Source organism: Carcharodon carcharias, chromosome 5 (genome assembly GCF_017639515.1).
Source record: "Carcharodon carcharias isolate sCarCar2 chromosome 5, sCarCar2.pri, whole genome shotgun sequence".
Taxonomy (NCBI): domain Eukaryota; kingdom Metazoa; phylum Chordata; class Chondrichthyes; order Lamniformes; family Lamnidae; genus Carcharodon; species Carcharodon carcharias.
This window is the reverse complement of record NC_054471.1, coordinates 150,608,966-150,633,727: the sequence shown is the minus strand read 5'-3', so window position 1 is coordinate 150,633,727 and position 24,762 is coordinate 150,608,966. Positions and strand designations below refer to the sequence as shown.

Sequence of the window (24,762 nt, the reverse complement as noted above, 5' to 3'; positions counted from 1 at the left end):
ATGAAACATGAAGGGCGGAATCGTCCCAGATTTGCACTAAGTGTGGTAGCGGGCGGAAAAACGACGCTTTACCTGCCAGCCGTAATGACGGCTTTTCACACCGTATCATGTCAAACCCGCCACGTTAATTATGTGTTCCCGGGATACGTGTCATTTCTATGGCGGGCGGGCTACGATTCGCTTGCTACGCTGTCACCTCACCGCTTCACCACACCAGGTACCACATTTAAAGTACAGCCGCGCTCAGTGCTTCCACCTCAGGAGTGCTGCAGAGAAGACATGGCCACGAAAAGCAAGAAGACTGCAGCTCTCGAGTGCCTTTTAGATGCCGTGGGGGCCTGCTGTGATGTCTTCTACCCCCGTTCTGGCTGCAGGAGGGACAGCTATATTACCACTATGGCTTGGTAGGCTTGGATGGCAGTGGGGATCAGTGCCAATACTGCACAGAAGAGGTTGGCCATCCAATGCAGATAATGAATGATCTCATCTGTGCCGCCAGGGTGTGGCAACCATCTCATCACTCTAAACTCTCACATTCAAGCCCATTACACATTCACTGGCATCTCAGTCACTGCCAGCTCAAGGGACATCACCACCCATCCTCACACACATATCCTCACATGTCCATTTGACCTCATCTCTTGCGAAGACTGCCTCCTCATGACCTTGAGGCCTCTTGGACAGATCAACATGTGCCCCCCACACACACACTAGGATACCCTCCTTCCGCAGTTCAGCCCTTGTCCTGCAGCCCCTTCCCTTGCCTGAGGCCACTTCTCCCCATTTCCCAAGCAAGCCCTAGCCTTGTTGCCATTGAAAATCCAACCACATATGGCTGATCTGGTAAGTGGAGTCCAGCCCATGAGCCCCCCTAAAAGTGATGTGGTGCTGCCTGTGAAGCCTGGCACTGCTGACTGGAGCAAGATAGACAGACAAACCTTGAGGTCCCAAGTGAAGTGCAGCCCATCAAATGCATGCCTTATAAATGCTGTTATGAAAAATGTCGGCGTGTTTTCCCACCGACGTGGGCGGATGATTCAGCGGCGGGGTGAGTCCAGCAGGCCAGCCTTATAATGATATGCTGATGTATTACGTTGAGGTCCCTGATGTCTGATGGTGGGGAACGCGGCCTGCCATTGATGAACTGAGCAGATGATCGCAAGCTGGTTTCATGACGTTGTGAAACCGATTTTTGGCCTTCTCATCATTTTGTCTGCTCATGCCACTGAACACACCCGACGCCAGCGGGTATGGAAAATCCAGCCAAAATGTCTGTTGGTATTCAGTAGGAGATGTAAGTTTTACAACTGCATTGTATATAAATTTAAATGTGTTGCTGATTAATATTAAATGTTGTGTTAAAACCCAAGAGATTTGTTATTAATACAACCTATATGTTCAAATAAATAAATTGTCAACCTGATGCAATAAAGGAACACTGTGGTCAGAAACATTGAACTCTTGCAATAATCTGCAGTGTATGCATTAAATGTGGTGTTCCACTACCAAGATATGAAGCTTGCCTGTGGCATCAAAAAAACATTACAGTTAGGGGAGCGGCAGCTAACTGCAGTCCTAGGATTGAGGATTAGCAAAGATGAAAAACTAAAATGGCGTCTGACAATTTCATCAGGCATAGGAAAATTGATGTCACATTAGGTAGGCATTCATAGGCTTCCCTGCCCTGTGTAAAGCAAGCTGTTCCTTTATAATATCACTGAGCATGCTGCAGGAAATTGTGCACAGACATACCTAATATGTCATTTTAGCTTTTATTTATTATGGATAATGATGTTTGAGATATTCTTAAGAGAAGTAATTCTTTTTGGAGCAGGTAGAGGCAATGCTGAAAAGTAATATCATTAGATTCCTCGGATGAGTGCAGTTGACAAAGTTTTGTACTATACCCGCTTGCTACAGGAGGAAAGAGTATGAGCTTGTAGACATAAAATCTGATTTTGTTTTTATCTTTTTAATGATTAGGTACCTTGAATTGAAGGTGTTTGTTCGTAAAAATTTCTTAAAAATAAAATGAATGTATTAAGCAACTCTTGTATGTTATTTTTGGCATTGACTACTCAACCATAGAAACTTTTATTAATCGTTCAATGTGCTATTAAATTGAAGGTTGAATAACTGGGGAGTACTATATAGCAGTAGAGACCTATTGCTGTCAATGTTTTCTCATTACCTGCTGCAATTGTTGGAAAATATAGCTTTTATTTCTGGATTCAATACATTATAAATGATTTGGCAATATGCTTGTTGGAATCAAAAGTTTGTTTTCCTGAAATAATTGTTTGTGATTTCCTATATAAAGGCTCCAACTGTAGCATTTACTGAAGGTTAGATTTGCTGAAAGAGTGCAATCTTTTCATATTTGACACACGGAAGAACTGTGGGAAGTAAACCCTGGTGCTGTGCAATGCTATTGCCACAAGGACATTTAGACTATGGGGTTAATGGACTGTATTGTCTTTAACACAACTGTGTAGTTATTAAAAAATCTATATGCCTGTCGAAGGATATGTAGAATTTTAAGAAACTTGATTTAAAATGGAAAGCTTGTGCAAGATCTCACATTTTCATGTATTTTCATCAAGTTAAAATATTTTTCTGCAGCATTCTTTATCAAAGCATAAGGATAACCTGGATGTACTGTTGTTCAAGCCATTGTACATCAGACTTAATGGATATATGTAAGTCTATATTAGCTGGGATAGCATAAAATGTATTTTGTATTTCTGTTTCACTTTTTCTTTTTTAAATATGCCACTTAGGCCTCCCCAACAACCATTAGATTGCTGGTCCTTAGAATTAACTTGATCATTTTTGTATTTCAAACTATGATTATTATTTATAGGACAATAATTTGACATAATAAATCATGGCTTATCTCTAAGGGGAAAAATTGGTGGAGATAATGGGTGGTTGCTTTTCATTTAATTGCAGGTTAGCATTTCCTGTGATCAATATTAATCAGCATGTTTTAAAGTGCCAGCAATCTCCTTCTCATCGTACACCTAATAGGCAAGGAAATTTCCAAGTTACCGTAGCAGCTGGTCGTACAGTCAACAAGCATCAGCACCATTTAAGTTTAGAGTTCAGATTTGAGTACTAGTAAAGGAATCATGCCAACTGTACAAGCAGCTGTTACAGGAATCTGCCCAAAACTCTTTTCACTTGAAGGTAGACAGGGAGCAGCAAAGCTTCCAACAATTTCAAAAATTCAATCTATTAAATGTAAAATAGTTGTCAGCAAAGAAATTGATGAAAATTGTTGCTTTTTGGGATAAAAAATGGGATTTGTCATGAGATTTTAATGTTTCTCAGTTTGTTTAAGTTTTTGCATCACTTATATCTGTTATGGTAATTGTAAAGCTGATATCCTGATGGTGATCTATTATCAAGGCAAGTGGATTAAAGATATCGCAGGCAAATACCTTGTGATGAATTCCTAAAAACCATGATACTTTAGTTCTGTGTTTTCATATAGAGGATTATATTTGAGACATTTTATTTTCTTTGGGTATGTAAGTGAAAAATTAAACGTTTCAGGGTAAGGTTTTATATTTAGTTCAAAAAATGGGTTATCAAGGGGTTGGGATGCAATGTAAAATTTTAAATTATGGGGTAATTCTAACTTTTAGCTAATATAAAATGAGCGTAGCAGATTGGCCACCCATTATAAATTGCGCCTGATTATCCTTTTTATTGACTTCAGTGGAAAGGAAAATCAGGTAGGTGTCTAGTGGACAGTCAATCCAATATTGCCCATTTCACATTTTTGCCAAAAGTTAAATACCCCTTATCCCTGGTTAGCAGACAGGAAACGGAATAGGAATAAATGGGTCTTTTTCAGAATGGCAGGCGGTGACTAGTGGGGTATCGCAGGGATTGGTGCTTGGGCCCCAGCTATTCACAATTTATATGAATGATTTGGATGAGGGAACGAAATGTAATATTCCCAAATTTGCTGATGACGTGAAACTTGGTGGGAACGTAAGCAATGAGGAGGGTGTTAAGAGGCTTCAAGGCGATTTAGACAGGTTGAGTGAGTGGGCAAATATATGGCAGATGCAGTATAACATGGATAAGTGTGAAGTTATCCAATTCTGTAGGAAGAACAGAATGGCAGAGTATAATTTAAATGGTGATAGATTGGTAAATGTTGATGCACAAAGGGACCTGGGTGTCCTGGGGTAGGGCAGTCGGGAGGTTGGGGCGGTGGAGGGGGGTGGGGGGGAGATCAGTACCATAATTACTCAGGCGTTAGAAGTGATTTTAATTCTCCTAACTTTTCTGGGAACAGCTCTGCTAAGAGAATCAGAACCATCTGAAGTCTCTGATTTAAATCTGTTTCAAATGGTTCCAAATGCAGGGTAATTGTCCAATGGGAGTTGAAGCTTCCTGGGCAATTCCCATGCAGTCATTGTGTATGGATTTCCGGGGTGTCCCCAGTGCATCTCCTGGTACTCTCATTGATAGGATCTGTCTAGTAGTGTCCCACAACAATCTGTTTTGGGCCCTCAACTATTAACCGTATTTATTAATGACTTAGATGGGATAAGAAGTTATGTAACCAAATTTGCCAGTAACAGAAAGGTCGGTGGTATTTTGTGCAGCGTAGATGGAAGTGTAAAATTACAAAGAGATACTGATAGATTAAATGAATGGGCATGACTGTGATAAATGGATTTCATTGTAGGTAAATGTGAGGTTATCCACTTTGGACCTAAAAAGATAGAGCTCGGTACTTTCTAAATTAGGAAAACCTAGAAGCAGTGGAGGTCCAAAGAGTCTTCTGGATCCAGGTACACCATTAAAGTATCATGCAGAGATACATAAAATAATCAAAAAGGCTAATGAAATGCTGGCTTTTATATCTAGAGGACTGGAATGCGAGGGTTGAAACATACTACTGCATTATGAAACCCTGGTTAGAACAAACTTGGACTACTATGAGCAGTTCTGGGTGCCACTCCTTAGGGAGGATCCATGGATCATGGGGGAATCCTTGTGTGGATTTATTAGAATCATACCTGTACTCCCAAGGGTTAAATTGCAAAGAGAGATTACAGAATATATGGTTGGGATTTAGGTTAACTGGTGATTGGATCAATATTTTCAAGATATTAAGAGGAACATATAGGGTAGATAGAGAGAAATGATTTCCATTGGTTGGGTTGTCTCGGACTAGGGGGTATAGTCTAACAATTAGAACTAGACCTTTCAGGAGTGGAATTAAACACTTCTACAGACAAAGGGCGATAGAAATTTGGCACCTACTGCAGTGGCAATTGATGCTATATCAATTGTTAATTTAAATCTGAGATTGATAGATTCTATTAACCAGAAGCATTGGGGGACATAGGGCAAAGGTGGGCGTATGGAGTTTGGTCACAGATCAGCTATCATCTCAATGAATGGTGGAGCAGGCAAGTGGGGCTAAGTGGCCTACTCCTGACTCTACATTCCTAAATCATGACAAGTTTTAAACAAAGACTTAATAAATTTTTCTTTGGGGCATTACCATTGCTGAATCCCCCACTATCAATATCCTGGGGGTTACCATTGACCAGAAACTGAACTGGACTAGCCATACAAATACTGTGACCACAAGAGCAGGTCAGCAGCTAGGAACTCTGTGGCAAGCAACTCACCTCCTGACTCTCGAAAGCCTGCCAACCATCTACAAGTCAGGAGCGTGACGGAATACTCTTCACTTGCCTGCCTGGATGAGTGCAGCTCCCACAACACTCGAGAAGCTTTGCACCATCCAGGACACAAAGCAGCCCGCTTGATTGACACCCCTTCCACAAACATCCACTCCCTCCACCACCTAAGAACAGTGGCAACAGTATGTACCATCGACAAGATGCACTGCAGGAACTCACTAAGGCTCTTTAGGCAGCACCTTCCAAACCGATGACTGCTACCAAAGAGAAGGACAAGGGCAACTGACACATGAGAACATCTGGTAGTCCCCCTCCAAGCCACTCACCATCCTGACTTGAACATATATCACCCTTCTTTCACTGCCACTGGGTCAAAATCCTGGAACCACCCCCCCCGACTTCTCCTCCACCCACCTAACAGCACTGTGGGTGTACCTACACCACATGGACGGCAGCAAAGCCCACATCCTGTAAATGAATACAAAAAAATGACACAGGGCTACTGGTTCCATAATCATGGCAAGGCAACTGATAAGAAGTTTGGAAAAATAGGCAAGAAGTAACAATGTTATTTTCATGCCCAAAAGAATGCAGTACTGTGTTACTACTACTATGCAAATCTGTCTCATACCAGTGCAAAATTGTAAGCTTTTTTGCCTTCATTCACCTGGACCCTTCACATGATTGGAACAACTAGCTTCCTTCTGAAATAGTGAGCAATTGTGTCTTTTTTTAATGTTGCAAAAATTATTATTGTTTCCATCATAAAAATTATTAAAATTAATTGAACGTGGAAAATATTTCATGAGTAACCTGGAGTTTCAGAATCCATCAATGATTTTATTGCTCGTGGCTTAGAAAGTATATTTATCACTAAGAAATGTTCTTTGTTGCCGTCAGGATGCAGTCTCTATTCTGCAGCACTTTTTTTATGGTCAACTTGTTCTCAAACTATTTTAATTAACTTGAATTTATATTAAACAGATGTCTTGCGTATATCATTTAACAATTGTGTATTGTGGATTAAGTTGCTCCTTTTCTGTTTTAGTAAGAGCAAGGCTCTGAAGAACAAATGAGGTCTATGCTACTTGTGCTAAGATGTCATTTAGCTATGAAGTGGAATGTATTTATTGAGTTTGCCCTGCAGATATGGTCCACAGCGCCAGTGCAATCCATATTTGGTGGCTGAGCAAGAAGAACCAGGTGGTGCTGCAATGCTTAGTACAGTGAAGCGTAGATAAATTCAGGCTTGACATTTGCCATTCTGTAGTGCTGCAGGGAAGAGAAAAATCTGCTTTTCCATATGTTTCTGGTTTATTTTTTGCCTGCAGTTTTGTCCAGATGGCACTGTGAACATTGTTTACCTTAAGATGCTGTCCCAGATGTGGGATTTATCCATGGGCATTTTACAGTTTTCTGCCTCTTTCTAAGAATGTTTCAGAGTAATGGTAAAATCTACTTTTCTATATATAATCTTTTTGACATCTTGCAAATATTGTATTTTGCAAAACTACACATTGCTTCCCAAGAGTAATTTTACAAATTCATGGCATGCATTAAAAACGTCTGGATATTTTTTTCTAATTGTCCATTATTTGGCATTTAAAATTCTGCAAGTACAAGACTTATTTAGTTTGGATAATTTCTTGAAGAGAACTTTTGTCTTGGTTATATTGCAAATTTATATTGGAATGACGCCGCTCAGCAAAAAGACTCTGCCAATTTGTATTGTACCAGTATTAAGAGTTATCCCTCTGGTCATTGTTATTTCTACCAGTATGACACCAGTACTGTGGTGGTGTAAATGTGGGCCTGGTCTGATAATTTACCTCCCTTGCATGCCTCCAGGCAGCAAAAGATGCCTGTATGAGACTTAAAGTCATTTCACATCTATGTAATTAATTTCCCAAGATCTGTTGTGTAAGTGTGCAGAGATTGCATTGACACTGGAATTGAATTTTGCAGTCATTCTAGGTACTAAATACCAATAAAAATGTGACATTGCAATGAAATATGTCAGCTTTATGACTGGTTGTGCATGACACCACTTCTAAGTTTTATATAGAGCAGTTTTGCTTTTAAGTACCTGTGTTTCTCAGTAAATAAATGTAGTGCCGAGGCCAATAGAACAGGACGCCATTGAGGCTGAAATGAATAAAAGGCAAGATGATTTAATAAAGAAGTAAAGGCTAATGCCACGCCTGAAAATTGAAGGAGAGAAGAAAGATTAAAAGAGTTAGAGTTGCACTCTTTTGAGTCACTATTTTATACTCATGCAAAGAACACAAGTTAGCATGCAAGTACAACAAGCAATTAGGAAGGCAAATGGCATGTTGGCCTTTATTACAATGAGATGGGAGTATTAGAATAAAGAAGTTTTGCTACATTTGTACAGGACTTTTTGTGTTTAATGTAGACTAACGTAGCAGTCAATTTTTACACAGCAAATCAATTAATTACCAGACAATTTGTTTCTGTGGGTGCTGACTGATGGAGAAATATTGACTAAAAACACATGGAGAATTCCCTGCCCTTTGAAATAATGTCAAGGATGTTTTACATCCGTGGGGCAGGCAGCCACTGTATCGGTTTAATGTCTTAACCAAAAGGTAGTGTGTCCCACTATGCAACGCTCCCTCTGTGCTGCACTGAAGTGACATGTTTTGTGTTCCTGACCTAGAGTCCTTAAGCCTCTATGATGCAGATGAGAGTGTTACCAACTGAGCTAAGCTGACACTTGGAGGCCTGCAAATTAGTTGTTTGTCAGCCCTCCAAATCTGAAAATAACACATCCCACAGAATGACATCAGGAAAGGGAAGAAATACTGAATGCAAGAATGAGTAAAATTTAATTTCATTAATTTTGACGTTTTAATTGTTTCTGCTGTACAGATTAGTTTGATAACTCCAGATACTGAGCATTATGAGAATGGTGATTCAGTTGTTGTGATATTGATCTAGCAGCCATATGGGATGAATTCAAATCTCAGAATCACAATTTGTGAAATTTGAATTCAAAGAAAATCTACAAATTTGTTTGTGCCAGAAAATAGCAGTGAAAACTGCAGGATTATAGTAAAAATTCAAATGATGCATCAGTGTTCTTCAATGAAGGGAACCTGCCACCCCCACCTGTTCTGGCCTACATGTGATGTACTAATGGTTGACTCTTTACGTGCTTAGAGTAGCTAAGGGCGATAAATACTGCCTTGTTGGTGCCAAACGAATCCCGAAATCAGTTATTTTTTTAAAAGAAATGTTGAGGTAGATTTTTCAACTTGTCACTTGGCTGTAAAACCAACAGATTGGCTGTTTACTTTAGAAACCGCTTGGTTTTCCTTTGTTTTTTCAATGGGAAAAAAATTGCAAGGTTTCTATGATGGATGGCAGGTTTACAACCATTTAGCAAATTAAAATTCTATAGCGCTAATGTCAAACAATGTTGGAAATTGAAAGGATGACATCTTGGTCCAATAAATCTTGTCACTGAGCTAATACAAGGAATATAGTGTATGGGAAAAAAAACTTAATGCAAATTATAAGAACATAAGAAATAGGAACAGGAGCAGACCATTCGGCCCCTTGGGCCTGCGCCGACATTCAATAGTATTATGGCTGATCATCTTGTGTTTCGATTTCCACATTCCCATCTAACCCCAGTAACCTTTGATTCCCTTGTCTAACAAGAATCTATCTACCTCTGCCATAAAAATATTCAATGACCCCCTCCTCCACCACCTTCTGAGGCTGAGAGTTCCAAAGTTGCACATCCCTGTGAGAGAAAAGATTTCTCCTCAGCTCTGTCCTAAAAGAGAACCCCTTAATTTTAGAACAGCACCCCCTAGTTCTGGACTCACCCACAAGAGGAAACACCCTTTCAACGTCTACCTTGTACACTTGAATCAAATCACCCCTCACTCTTCTAAACTCCAGTTGAAGCAAGCCCCAGATTTTCCAACTTTTCCTCATAAGACAACCCACTCATTCCAGGTATCAGTCTAGTAAGCTTCCTTTGAACTGTCTCCAATGTATTTACATCCTTCCTTAAATAAGGAGACCAAAACTGCACATAGTATTTGAGGTGTAGTCTCACCAATGCCCTGTATAACTGAAGCATAACATCCTTATTTTTATGTCCAACCTCTCTTGTAATAAAGGATAGCATTCCATTAGCCTTCTTAATTACTTCCTGTATCTGCATATTAACTTTTTGTGACTCGTGTACTAGAACCCTATGGTCCCTCTGTAACTCAGAATTATGCAGCCGTTCTCTATTTAAGTAATACTCTGCTTTTTTTTGTCCTTCCTGCCAAAGTGAACAACTTCACATTTTCCCATACTAAACTCCATTTGCTAGATCTTTGCCCACTCACTCAACCTATCTATATCCATCTGCACCTCCTCATGTCCTCTTCACAACATATTTTCTGACTTATCTTTGTGTCATATGCAAATTTAGCTACCATGCCTTCAAACTCCTCATCTAAGTCATTGATGTAAATCGTAAAAAGTTGAGGCCCCAATACAGACCCTTGTGGGACTCCACTCATCGCATCCTGCCAATCAGAAAAAGACTAATTGATGCATACTCTGGTTTCTGCCTGCCAGCCAATTTTCCAACCATGCTAATATGTTACCCCCTACACCATGCGCTTTTATTTTCCGTAATAATCTTTGATATGGCACCTTATCAAATGCCTTCTGGAAATCCAAGTACGGTACGTCTACAGGCTCCCCTTTCCACTGCACATATTACTCCTTCAAAAAACTCCAATAAATTGGTTAAAAATGATTTTCCTTTCACAAAACTATGCTGACTCTTTCCAATTGCTTTGAGCTCTTCTAAGTGCCCAGCTATAACCTCCTCAATGATCGATTCTAACAACTTCCCCACGACAGACGTCAAGCTAACTGGCCTATAGTTTCCTCTTTTCTGCCTCCCTCCCTTCTTGAATAGAGGGTTTATATTTGCTAATTTCCAACCTGATGGAATTATTCCAGAAGTTTGGAAAATTAACACCAGTCCATCGACTACCTCATTAGCCACCTCTTTTAAGACCATAGAATGTAGTCCATTGGGACCCGGAGACTTGCCAGCCCGCAGTTGCATCAATTTGCTCAGTACCATTTCCCTAGTGATTTCAATTTCACCAAGGTCCTTTCCCCCGTTCGCCTCCTGATTTGTAGCTATTACTGGAATTTTTTTGTATCCTCTATAGTTTCTTTTGTATCCTCAATGATGGAGAAGCAGAGCACATCAGTGCAAAAGATAAAGCTGAAGCATTTGCAGCCATCTTCAGCCAGAAGTGCCAAGTGGATGATCCATTTCTGTCTCCTCTGAAGATCCCCAGCATCTCAGATGCCAGGCTTTAGCTAATTTGATTAATTCCACGTGATATCAAGAAATGGCTGAAGGCACTGGATACTGCAAAGCTTATGGACCCTGACAATATTCTGGCAATAGCACTGAAGACTTGAGCTCCAGAACTTGCCGTGCTCCTAGCCAAGCTGTTCCATTACAGCTATAACACTGGCATCTACCTGGCTCTGTGGAAAATTGCCCATGTATGTCCTGTACACAAAAGCAGGACAAATCCAACCAGACCAATTACTGCCCCATTAATCTACTCTTGCTCATCAGTAAAGCAATGGAAGAGGTCATCAACAGTGCAATCAAGTGGCACTTGGCAATAACCTGCTCACTGATGCCCAGTTTGGGTTCCACCAGCGCCACTCAGCTCCTGACCTCCTTACAGCCTTGGTTCAAATATGGACAAAAGAGCTGGACTCCCGAGGTGAGGTGAGAGTGACTGCTCTTGACACCAAGGCCGCATTTGATCAAAGGAGCCCTAGCAAAACTGGAGTCAATGGGAATCGGGGGAAAGCTCTCTTTTGGTCGGATTCATACTTAGCACAAAGAAAGATGGTTGTGGTTGTTGGAGGTCAGTCATCTCAGCACCAGGACATCACTGCAGGAGTTCCTTAGGGTAGTGTCCTCAGCCCAACCATTTTCAGCTGCTTCATCAATAACCTTCCTTCCATCATAAGGTCAGAAGTGGGGATGTTTGCTGATGAATGTTCAGCACCATTCGCAACTCCTCAGATAATGAAGCAGTCTATGTCCAAATGCAGCAAGACTTGGACAATATCGAGGCTTGGACTGGCAAGTGGCAAGTAACTTTCACGCCACACAAGTACCAGGCAATGACCATCTCCAACAAGATAGAATCCAACCATCATCCCTTGATGTTCAGCCACTATCCTGGGGGTTACCATTGACCAGAAACTGAACTGGATTAGCCATATAAATACTGTGGCTACAAGAGCAGGTCAAAGGCTAGGAATCGTGCAACGAGTAATTCCCCATAGCCTGTCTACCATCCACAAGGCACATGTCAGGAGTATAATGGAATTCTCCCCACCTGCCTGGATGAGTGCAGCTCCCACAACACTCAAGAAGTTTGACACCATCCAGGACAAAGCAGCTCGCTTTCACAAGCACATTCACAAGCATTAATTCCCTCCACCGATACACAGTAGCAGCAGTGTGTACCATCTACAAGATGCACTGCAGGAATTCACCAAGGCACTTTAGACTGCATCTTCCAAGCCTTCGATCACTACCATCTAGAAGGACAGGGGCAAGGACAAGGATACGTGGGAACACCACACCTGGAAGTTACCCTCCAAGTCACTCAACATGCTGACTTGGAAATATATCCCCGTTCCTTCACTGTCGATGGGTCAAAATCCTGGAACTCCCTTCCTAACAGCATTGCTGGTATACCTACACCATGCAGGCTGCAGTGGTTCAGGAAGGCAGCTCACCACCACCTTCTCAAAGGCAGCTATAGGTGGGCAATAAATGCTGGCCCAGCCAGCGAAGCCCACATCCTGTGAATGAATATTTTTAAAAAAGTGAACGCAGAAGCAAAATATTTGTTCATTTTTTTCACCTTTCCCTTATTAACTCTCCACCGACACATTCGAGAGGACCAACGCTCACGTTACTTACTCTTTTCCTTTTATAAGTATCTGTAAAACTCTTGCTATCTGTTTTTACATTTTTAGCTAGCTTTCACTCATACTCTAATTTCATTTTCCTGATTAACCTTTTAGCCATTCTCTGTTGTTCTTTATATTCTGTCCAGTTGTCTGTTCTGCCACTCACCTTTGCGGAGTTGTATGATTTTTCCTTAAGTTTGATGCTTTCTTAAACTTCTTTATTTAACCACTCATGGTGTGTCCTCCCCTTAAAATATTTCTTTATAGCTTTCCAGTTCACTTCAGCTAGCTCAGCTTTCATCCCCACATCGTTGCCCTTATTTAAGTTTAAGATATTAGCCTTAGACCCACTTTTGTAAGATTCAATCATATTGTGGTCACTGATACCTAGCAGCACCTTTACTCTGAGCTCATTAATTAAACCTGTCAAGTTACACAATACCAAATCTAATATAACCTGCTCTCTGGTTGGTTCCAGAACATGCTGCTCGAAAGCATTCTAAGAACTCCTCATCCAGGCTACACTGCCAATCTGATTTTTCCAGTTCACGTGTAGATTAAAATCACCTATGATTATTGCCATCCCTTTATCACAGGCAAACAATATTTTCTCTTGAATACTTTGTCCTACGTTGTAGCTACTTAAATGTTCCCCTTGCCTGTTTTTAAAGGCTATTTTTCAAGTTCATGGGGCAGATTGTTTAGCACTAAAGTGAGGAGAAATTTCTTCACTCAAAGGGTTTTGAATCTTTGGAATCTTCTATCCTCAGAGGATTATGGATGCTCAGTCATTGAATATATTTAAGTTCGAGTTCGACAGATTTTTGGTCTCTCAGAATCAAACAGCATGGAGAGTGAGTTGTGGCAGAAGATCAGCCTTGGTTATATTTAAAGGGGGAACTGGCTTGAGGGGCCCTATGATCCCACTCCTATTTCTTATGCTCTTGGTTTGTACCGATGGAGAATAATCTTGAGATGAAAGGGATCATTACAGTTTTACGCACACCATTTGACGAGCATAGATGTGCTTGCATAATACAAACCCCTGATGTTTCTTTAAGGACATCCACCAGATGGAATGGTTAGCACAATGTTTTTTCCTGAATAATATTCAGGAGCTGTAAATTAATTCCCTAATAATGCATTGCGTGAATTTTATTGTAATGCAGCAGAATTCCTCTAGTTACTGTTTTAAGAAGCCAACAGCATCCTGTAGACATTCAGGTATCAAAGCTAGGTTAACATATGTTTTTCCTGCCAAACTTGCTGTTTGGAATTATGAGTGGTATCAGCTAAGCAGATCCACTTTTGGAATATGATGATTTCCTTGGTGTGTTGGGCAACTTCGAGGCAAAAAATTCAGATTAATATTGAGATTCACAACAATAAGTTAATTAGTAATTGTATTTTGTGAAAACTTGGTGAATAATTATTTTGCAAAAAAAAAACCTTTTTGCCACATTGCCTTTTAAAAAAAGCTGCATTTCCCCTTTCCATTAATTTCGATCTTGTACAGTAAGCCCACACTTAAAATTGAAGTTGTGTTTCTGAAAATGCAGCTTTAAATGAAACAACTTTGTAAATCCGATTTTCCCAATAAAACCAATGGAAAAACTGTTGTAATATGAGCATAAGAACATTCTGTTAGGTTCTATAAGACCCTTACCATCAGAAAAAAAAATAAAACTTTATACTCTGTAAGTTGTAATACTTTACATTGCTAAATTCTTAAATTGATAAATTAAATAACTTTTTCAAATAAAATAAATTTAACAATATAAAAGAAATATGCTAACTTTCTACTTAACTCCTGCTTGCCACCAATCCTGTTTGCTGAACCTCCTGCTTGCTGAACTTCCCACTCACTGCCTCTCCTGCTTGCAGCCAATTCTGCTCTCCGAACCTCCACTTGCCACACAACCCACTCGCTGACCCTCCCTCTCGTTGACCCTCTAGTTCATGGTCTCTGCTACTCTCTGATCCTTCCTCTCACTCCCAATGCCTCTGCTGCTTCCTGACCCTCTCTCTCGCTGCCAACCCTCTCTCTTGCTGCCAACCCCCTGGTTTGTGGCCTCTCCTGCTATTTGGCCCTCCCAGTTGCTGTGGACCTTTCCTTTTGTGAACCTCCCTCTCCTTGCCTCTGCTGCTTGCCGCTTTCCTCTCCTGAACCCTTGCTGTGGGCAAGGAGGTAAGAGGCAGGAAGAGCAGCTTCGATTTGCAAGGTGTAAGCCACAAACTGGAGTGTCGACAGCAAGGGGGAGCATCAGGGAGTGGCACAGGTGGTGAGCCAGAGGGTGGCAGCAAGAGGGAGCATCAGGGAGTGGAAGAAACAGTGAGCCGGAGGATCAGCAGCAAGAGGAAGAGTCAAAGATTGACAGAGGCTGCTCCAAAATGGCAGCAAACTGGTCACGTGGCCCTACATCAGACCTGGTGCAAAACAGCTTTAAAAATAAACTTCTGTTAACTGATCGACGTTGAAGTGGAACAACTTTAAAACTGGGCCATTTAAAATGGCAACTTACTGTACAGTAACTTGTAAGGAGAAAATTTGCTAAATTCATAACAATATAACCCAAAATGTTTCTAGAATGTTTAGAATTCAAACAATTTTTCAGAGCACTATCTGAAGAATTTGAAGATGTGGACTATTCAGAAACTATGAAACATGCTATTTTTCTGATTATTTCGTGTTCTGATAAAGTATAAACTAAAGAGCATAAATATTAAAGAAACCAAAGATATTTAGTACTAAGAAAATTTATTTTACGATAGAACTGTGCCATGCTCTAATGAACTCTCAGGCAATAGCTAATTGAATATGTACGTTCACAGTAAGCCGGGAAATTCACACATCTCTTTGTTTAAGGATGGAACATCAACAGGTATTTTTATTGCAAAATAATTATTCACCAAGAACTATCACATTCCAGCTGCAAGCTTTTTTCTGAGTTTAAAAATAAAGAAGCTTATTTATTATCCCATCTCACCTACCAAACACATTGATCATGGACAGTAAGAAAATACACAAGTACTGTCTGACATCCATTAGAAAGACATATTCCCTGTCCTTCCAAAGCTTTGCTAATATTACTTTTTTTGTTACAAAATTTATCATAGTAGTACATCTATCATGCCAAAATTTTTATCACTTGAATAGAATCATAGAAATTTGCAGCACAGAAAGAGGCCATTCATCCCATCATGTTTGTGCCAGCCAAAAAAGACTATCCAAACTAATCCTATGGTTCAGTTCTTGGTCTGTAGCCTTGTAGGGCATGGCAGTTCAAATGCATAGCCAAGTATCTTCTAAATGCAATGTGAATTTCTGCCTCTACTACTCTTTCAGGGAGTGAGTTCCATCACTTTCCGAGTGAAAAAATTCTCTTCTCAATGAATACGACCAATTGCTTCAAAGATATACCTTCTGGTTACTGACCTCTGATAAGGGAAATAGGTTCTTCCTTGCTACTCTATCTACACTCCTCACAATTTTATACACTTCAATTAAATCTCACTCACTTTCTGCTGCTCCAAAGGAAACAAAGCCGTCCTATCCAATCTTTCCTCATAGCTAAAATTCTCTGTTCCTGGCAACAGCCTTGTAAACCAACTTTTGTACCATCACAAGTGTGACCACATCCTTCTTGTAATGTGGTGACCAGAACTGTACTTAGTACGGTAGTTGTTGCCTAACTGGTGTTTTATACAATTTTATCATAACTTAGTCTCAGCTAATCAAGGGAAATGCCTTCTTATCCAGCTTATTTGCCAGTCCTTTTCAGAGATCTGTGGAGATGCACTCTAGGTCCTTTTGTTCCCCTACAATTTTCATTGTCCTACAATCAGTTGTGTATTCCTGTGCCTTATTTGCCCTACCTACTTCGCACTTCTTGGGTCTGAATTCTATTTGCCACTTATCTGCACCTGTACAGTCTGTTTCATTGATATTTTCTTGCTTTCTTCTTTATTATCAGCCACACAATTTTTGTATCATCTGCCAACTTCTTAATGCCTGCTCCTTTCAAGTTCAGATCACTAAAATATTCTGTGAAAAGCAAAGAACGTAGTACTGTGCAGATCCCTGCTGGAAAGAGCTGTTCAGTCACAAAACCACCTTGGCTATACATTTGAACCACCCTTTGCTTCCTGCAATTTAGAAATTTTAATCCACTTGCCCTTGGATCCCATGGATCCAGTGATTCTGACCAGTCTACCATTTAAGACTGTGTGAAAAGTCTTTCTACCAATCCCAAAATCCAGAAGGACCTGAAAACCGGTCACATCCGAAGCTGCCTTGTTAATGTTGAAATTGTGCTGCAGTAGATAATGCTTCAAGTTGGTACTTAAGCACAGCCGACCCCAACTGGGGAAGGATTAGGGAGTCACTTTTTTAAAAATCCGTTCACTTGCATGTGGGCTTCACTGGTTGGGCCAGCATTTATTGCCCATCCCTTGTTATTAAGAGTCACATGTAGGCCAGACCAGATAAGGACCGCGGATTTCCTTTAACGTGTGACAATCAGCAATGATTTCATGGTCATCATCAGACTTAATTCCAGATTTTTATTGAGTTCAAATTCCACCATTGCCATGGCAGAATTCGAAGCCGATTCTCCAGAGCATTATCTTGGGTCTCTGGATTACTAATCAAGTAACAATACCACTATGCCACTGCCTCCTCCTATTGCAAGAGTATATAAACTTGGGTGACTGGAGGGAACTGGGAGGGAGTCTGTGACTTTACTGTTTTGGAAATAACTCTGTTTAAGGTACAGGCTAGCTTCAGACTCATTCTTCCTCAACATACAATTATTGTCGGGAAATATAGATAGTTTAAGTAAGTTATATTTGTATTTGGGTGTAAGGTATATCTTAAAGTTTAAGTTTAATTTCCAGTTTTTTCTATTTCTGGTTTAAAAGATGAAACCTGGGATCGAGTTTCATTTTTGAATGGAGACAGCAAGTCTCAGGCTTTGTTCATGAGCCAGCATTCTTAGGAGATTTTACGACTCTTGAAGGGAAGTTAAAACAAACACCAGATTTTTTAAAAAACTGTGCTGTTGCCTGGCAACAGGAGGCCCCACAGAGACAAAGAAAATTATAAAAGCAGTTTCAGTTCAGTTGAAGCCAGGATTCCAGAGGCTAGACGGCAGAGGGACAGATAGCAAGTCCCAAACTAAAATTGAAGCCATCTGCCAGGAGAAGCTGGACACAGGAGAAGGAACTGCAGAAGCAGGTTCCAGAAACTAAAGAAGGAAGTCCCCAAATCCAAGTGAGTGGAACAGGAAAGGTCCCAAGTGGACAGCCTAGTCAAAGGAAAAGGACAGGAATCTAGAAAAGGTCCTGTTCTGTGGAAGTGAAAATAAGAAGCAGAGAGGAAGGTTTCAAGTTTAAAGCGAGAAAGCTGCAGGACGCAGATTTGAAGCGATATAGACGTGCGAGAAGCCAGAAGATCCAGGAGGACAGCTGAAGATGTCTGATGATGAACTCTTTAGTATGGGCATATGAAGCAGTGATGTTCTGTTGGCATGGCTGAGTCAGTGAGGGAGAGTGTGTGGAAGAAAGTTTGAATGCGATCCAAGGGAGAGGAACATTGGGAAGAGATTTCGAAATCCTGGAGGTGGACCATTGTGGAAGACATCGAAGAGAAAACGTTTGGGAGAAGATTCCAGAGCGAGTTCTTCGAGAGTGGAGTTTGGAAACCCTTGTGTGAAAGATGGAGTTTAGTGAGACTAGTTGCCTCATGGTGTGACAAACATCTGGGCGGAGTTGAGGAGAGATCCATAGCATCTGTTTGGGGTGGCCTCTGTCAGAATGTGTTTGAGTGTGGGTTGCCTGGCCACAAATTGACTATTGATTTACATGGACTGTACTTAAGAGAGTGTAAAAGCTTTTGTAACTTGTGTTACCCTTACGAATCTATGTATATCTGTAAGATATAGTTGTGGGTGAAGGAGTATTGTAATATAGTTCATCTTTTCTTGTTTAATAAATGTTTTATTCTTTTGTTAAAAGTTCAACTGCTGACTCCTGTGACTCTGTTCAGTAGCCACTCTCCACGTACCTAAACGAAAAATAAAAGTAAGGATCTATCAAGCTGGGTTCCACCCTGGGATCAGGCTTGTCCAATAGTAACATCAGCTGGGATCATAACATTATTGGAATTAACATGGTAGCAGAGGATGGTTGACATAGCATTCTTTTTATCTAAAATGTTAGGTGAAATACTACATGAGGGAAATGATGAAATAAATTTCCAATAGAATGCTGTATTGACAATCGATCCCTTTGGAATAACGTACACTCCACAAAGAGTGTGAATGAAAAAAGATTACGAATTGATGTTGCAAGTCTTCAACAAATGGTGGAGAAAAAGGAAATTTCTAAGCTCTGGTGAGTTGATACAAGCCAACAGTTATCAGATTATTTCACCAAAAGGAATGCTCGTAGTGAAAAATTGTGGGAGGTATTAGCAGAATGATGACTCAGGATGTTAATATGGGTGATTTATTGGTCTATTTTCAGTTTTTTCTGAAAAGGAAATGCACTTTTTTTTAAAAGCAAAAAAAAACGGGTATCTGTTAATGTTGAAATTGTGCTGCAATAGAATACATGCTTTAAGTTGGTAATTAAACACAGCTGTCCCCAACTGGGAAAGGATTAGGGAGTCATTGCAAGAATACATAAACCAGTTCATGCTGGCTGACTGGGGGGAACTGGGAGAGTGTGACTTTGCTTGGAAATAAACCTGTTTGAAGGTACAAGCTAGCTTCAGACTCATTCTTCCTCAACATACAATTATAGAAATTAACATTGCACCCTGGGTAGCAATTTGAATAAAACTCATTTATTCTTTTTTTTAGTACTTTATTTTATGAATTATAAGTACATGCTAGGCCTAGGACCCAAAATCCATTCAATTCCCAAATACGGCACACTTCCAGTCCCGAGCTTCCTGCATACGGGGTCTTGTATCTGTACCTTCACCACCCAAACCCCTTGTTACCTCCTCAAAAAATTCAACCAAGTTGTCAGACACAACCTTTCCCTGACAAATCCATGCTGGTTAATCCGTGCATTTCTCAATGACTAGTAATATTGTCCCTCAGAATTTTTTCCAGTAATTTGCCTACCACTGAGGTTAGACTGATTGGCTTGTAATTACTGGATTTATCCCTTTCTCCCTCTTTAAACAGTGGGGCAATCATCAGCTGTCTGCACCATGTCTGTAGGCCATTGGAAAATGATGGTCAGAGATTCCGCTATTTTCTATCCTGCATCTCCTAACAACCTAGGGTGCATTTTATCTCGGCCTGGTGATTTATCCGCTTTCAAAGATGCTAAACTCCTTAATATTTCCTCTCTAATTTGTTTTTCCCATCCAGTATTTCACACTCCTCTCCTTAACTACATTGTCTGCAATGTTGTTTCAATGCTGTCTGCCCTCCTCCCCCGTTGATTTTACTTAACAATATTTTTTATGCTCTCTCTGCTTTTGTAATTTCCTTTTTAATTTCATCCTTGCACTAATCAATACTCTAAGCTTTCTGTAGTATTCAGTGCTTGCCAACTGACATAAGCTTTCCTTTTTTGCCTTATCCTACCCTGTATGCTCCATATTAGGTACTGGCTAAAAAAAAGTTTCTTGAGTGCATTTTAAGAATTTTTATCCCTATACCTTTCATAACGATTCCACCTCAGTTAATATTAGGGTAGCTGAAATCCCTCTACTATTACTGACCTATTGCTTACAATTCCCAGAAATCTGCTTTTCTAAAAACCCTTTTGCAGGATGCGGCAAGGCCAGCCTTTGTTGCCCATCCCTAATAGCCCTTGAACTGAGTGAATTGCTCAGCTATTTCAGAGGGCAGTTAAGAGTCAACCTCATTGCTGTTGGTCTGGAGTCACGGGTAGGCCAGACCGGGTCCGGTCGGCAGATTTCCTTCCCTAAAGGATGTTAGTGAACCAGATAGCTTTTTACAGCAATCGATGATAGTTATCATGGTCACCATTACTGAGATTAGTTTTATGTTCCAGATTTATTAATTGAATTTAAATTCCATCAGCCGTTGTGATGGGATTTCAACCCATCATGTCCCCAGATCATTGGCCTGGGCCTCTAGATTACTAAACTTGTGACATAACCATTACACCACCGTCCTTACATGTTCTGCTATCTCCCCTTACTGTTTTTGAGCCTGTAGTATATTCCAAGCTATTTGATAACCCCTTTTTGTTGTTCTCCAGTTCAACTCATATGGCCTCATTTGATGATCCTTCTAGCATGTTATCCCTTTTCATAACTCTGAATACAAACAAACAGAGGAATTAGGAGTAAGCCATTTGGTCCCTTGAGCTAACTGTTCATTCTTGTATGCACATGCGCTGTCACACCCGCTCACTTTCGCATGCTCTCTTGTGTGTGCTCTCTCTCTTGTGTGATCTCTCTTGCAGGTGTGCTGTCGCGCACGCACGCACGCCTCTCTCTCTTGTGCTCTCTCTCTCTCTCTCTCACTTGCTCTCCCTCACTCACGTGCTTATTTTCATCAGCATGTGGCATAGGAGTAATTCAGAGATAACTACTGAGATTCTGGGGGTTTTTTTTTCGTTCATGGGCCAAGAATTATTGCCCATCCCTAATCGCCCTGTTCAGAGGGCATTTAAGAGTCAACCACATTGCTGTAGGCCTGGAGCCACCTGTAGGCCAGACCAGGTATGGGCAGCAGATCTCCTTCTCTATAGGACATTAGTGAACCAGATGGGATTTTACGACAATCAGTAATAGTTTTGTGGTCATCATCAAATTTCGAACCTGGGTCCCCAGAGAATTACCCTGGGTCTTCTGGAATACTAGTCCGGTGACAATACCACTATGCCACCACCTCCCCCATATTAATTCCAGCTCCCTAAAATCTGCTTGCAGAAACTCACCTAGCATTTGTCATGAAAGTATAATAATTCTCATATTATTATGATTTATTGTAAAAGTAGGTTAATAGTGGGGTTTGGATTGTGTGTGTGGGATTTAATCGAATTGGAGACAGCTGGTCTGGAGGCTATGACTCATCAAAAGAAGCTAGGTTTGAAATGCTAATTATCTTAACATGGCTGAAGTGTTAGAATGTAAGATGAGGAGAACTCGCATTTTTAGATAAATCAGGACAATTTAAATTTCAGAGATGGTAGGATGTTTACTCCTAGCCAGAGAAGTAAGCCAAGCAGCATGTTTATTTTTCCCAAAGTTTACTGATAATATTAGCACCTTGAAAAGATTTATATAATGAGAAAGATAAAGTTCCAAAGACATATGGGAACAATGGAATTTACATTAAAAGGGAGAAACATGTATCAAGGAGAATGAAGCTGTGTCAGGGAAGGCATTGTAAGATCTACCAGAAGTGTGAGAAGCCTCCAGTATTTGTGCATTAAGCCTACTGTCTACAGAAACCGAAGCTGGGAAACATCACTTTGAATTCTACTGTCCAGGGTATTGTGTTGACTTGCCTGGATCTGTTTAAAATCTATTTTTTTCACTGTTGCCTTAATGGGGATGCAACTGGAAGCCAGATTAATTAGGGGTTTTAGGAGTTATTATAGTAGTAATTTGTAGACAAATGTATTTGCTTGTTATACAAATTGCAAAACCATTGTGACCATATGATCAAGTTCCCCTTGTGGATTTGACCTGCCTGGCACACATCATCTGCTGCGTTATAACACATTCTACATATGCCAATGACACTGATTTGGGTCACAACGTCTGCCTGTTAACCCATTGTCTTTAGCCTCATTTAAATAGCTTTGGCCTTAGTTAACATTACCAGCCACCTCATTTTCCTGTACAAGGGACATTTATGAAAAATTCTATAAGCTGCAGTGTAAATACAAAAATTTGAAGCAAACAGTCAAATTACTTATTCTCTGTAAATAAGCTTCGTAGTGATTATATCCATCTTTAAATAACATGCTATAAAGGGACCATTTTGTTAATTCACCAATGAAGTATATGACGATTTCTTATTTTCCAATTTGAGACATTACTCCATTCACCTTTACACTGTGGTTTCCAGAACCTATTAAATCCTTAGGTTTTTAACATGCTTCTTATTTTTGACATGTATTTCTCATCAATACTTAAGACTAGATGCAAAGTGTTCTTACTAGTTGTTGACAGTCGCTTTGGCATTATAAAAGTTGTGAAATATTGCACAAATCCAGCCAACTCCATGTATTCCTTAGGCTAGGAATTAATGAAGCCCATCTCCTTGCCCACTCAGCTCTTAAGTGATATGGCAAATAGATCAGCTAGGTCTCCATGCTGGTTGCAGTTACTGCTGGGAAATTTCAGACATCTGTTTAGCTTTCTAGTTTGAATCAAACAGTGCTTTCTTTTGCAGCTGGGACCAACACAACAGATCTTGTGCTGGCGGCGAAAAACTTTCAGCTGTCATCTGTGATCACAGATGACTGCAACTATGTTCACAGTTGAATATTTAATACCAATCCCTATTGAGCCTTAAGATAAGTACTTTTACACAGCAGCTTAGGATATATGTATGATTGCACCAAAGTAAACATTGGGTGTCACTTATTGGATATTTGAAACATTTAATTACTTAAAATGTTGCATTTATTAAGTTTTTAACCAATAGGTAACCTAGAGTTGCAAACAACTCTTAGCATAAATTAAGATGTTTGGGATTCCAGGTTCTTGAAGATCTATTTATGTTTAAAATGCTCTTTCTATGCTTTAATAAATGATGCTGACGAAAATTCCTTTCATTTTTTGCCTTCCTCTCAGACATTTGAGAGTTTTTGTTTCTGATTTGTTTAGAATTATTCCAAGTAATTTGGGGCAAATCAGAAAAATGCTATTTTTTTGAGTCTGTAATGCTTCCATGTTGTCAAGTAACTAGAAGGAACTGTTTTTTCTTAGATGTATAGTACTTGCATATCTTTTATAAATTTGTTTAATTTCACATAACATATTGTAGTAATTTACATAGCTCCCAACCTAATCCCAATACCAAACAGAACTCCGCTCTCTATTTTCTGAAGGTACTGTTATCTTCATGATGCACTGGCTCACTCCTCTGTTACCTTTCGTGTAACAACCTCATTTGCATAGGCATTGTAATATCTGTCCATTCACCACCTCTCACAAGGTCCCCAGAAACCCTGTACATGTAAGGAAGCAATTGGCATGTACTTCTTTGATTCTCATACACTAACTCCACTGTTCTGTAAAGAAAATACCATTTTTCAAATGTTTCTGTGAGACACTGTGAAGCAGGCTTGTGGGGGTTGTGTGTATGTGTGTGTGTGAGACTAATTTAATTAAACTGAAGACCGTCAGACTGCAAGGTTTAAATCATCAAAGGGTTAGGTGTAAAAGCAGGCAATTTGAAGTTGAGATGAACAACTAACATAGGATACCAGTAGAAACAATATGAATAGGAATTTGCATTAGGAGATAAATGAGGAGTTGAATTTTTAGCTGTTGAATTTCAAAGAGAAAAAAGGAAGTTTTACAAGTGGCAAAGATCATAAATGAATAAAGCAAAGTTATTAAGTTTGTTTTTCCAGAAAGTAGTGCCCATAAAGACAACAGGAAAGATTTTATATTCTGGGAAAGGTAACTTCCAAAGAAAGTTTAAGAACAATGTGTTTAAAGATGAAAAGGAAAAAGCATAATTAAGGAAAGATTGAAAGCTATATGAGGGGTGTTGCCATGTGAGATCTTGAAGAGTGTGCTGTGCAAGCACAGACCAGTGATGTAAGCAGCCTCTAGCCAACCCAGAGAAGTGTTTCAAAAACAAAAAATGCAGGAAAGACTCGGCAGGTCTGATAGCATCTGTGGAGGAAAAGACAGAGCTAACGTTAACTCTATCTTTCTCTCTACAGATGCTGCCAGACCTGCTGAGTCTTTCCTGCATTTTTTGTTTTTGCTTCAGATTTCCAGCATCTGCAGTATTTTGCCTTTACCAGAGAAGTGTCTATTTGTTTCAGAAGGCAATGTTTTGTTACAAGCCTTGGATTTCCATTGTCGAGTGAGAGGGAGAGAGAAGCCTGTGCAGTA

At 40.0% G+C, this 24,762-nt stretch overlaps 1 protein-coding gene across 11 annotated transcripts in view; it reads left to right on the top strand.

The window, feature by feature from the left end:
- The window catches only part of usp45 (ubiquitin specific peptidase 45), a 203,442-nt gene that overhangs the window by 51,007 nt on the left and 127,673 nt on the right, over nt 1-24,762 (top strand). The window contains exon 3 of one of the 11 annotated variants that reach the window (XM_041187571.1): nt 18,903-19,076. The exons of the other annotated variants lie outside the window; for them this stretch is intronic. Within the exon in view, the coding sequence (XP_041043505.1) occupies nt 19,004-19,076 (73 nt within the window). The 5' untranslated portion in view covers nt 18,903-19,003. The remainder of the gene's footprint in view (nt 1-18,902; nt 19,077-24,762) is intronic. 11 annotated transcript variants of the gene reach the window in all.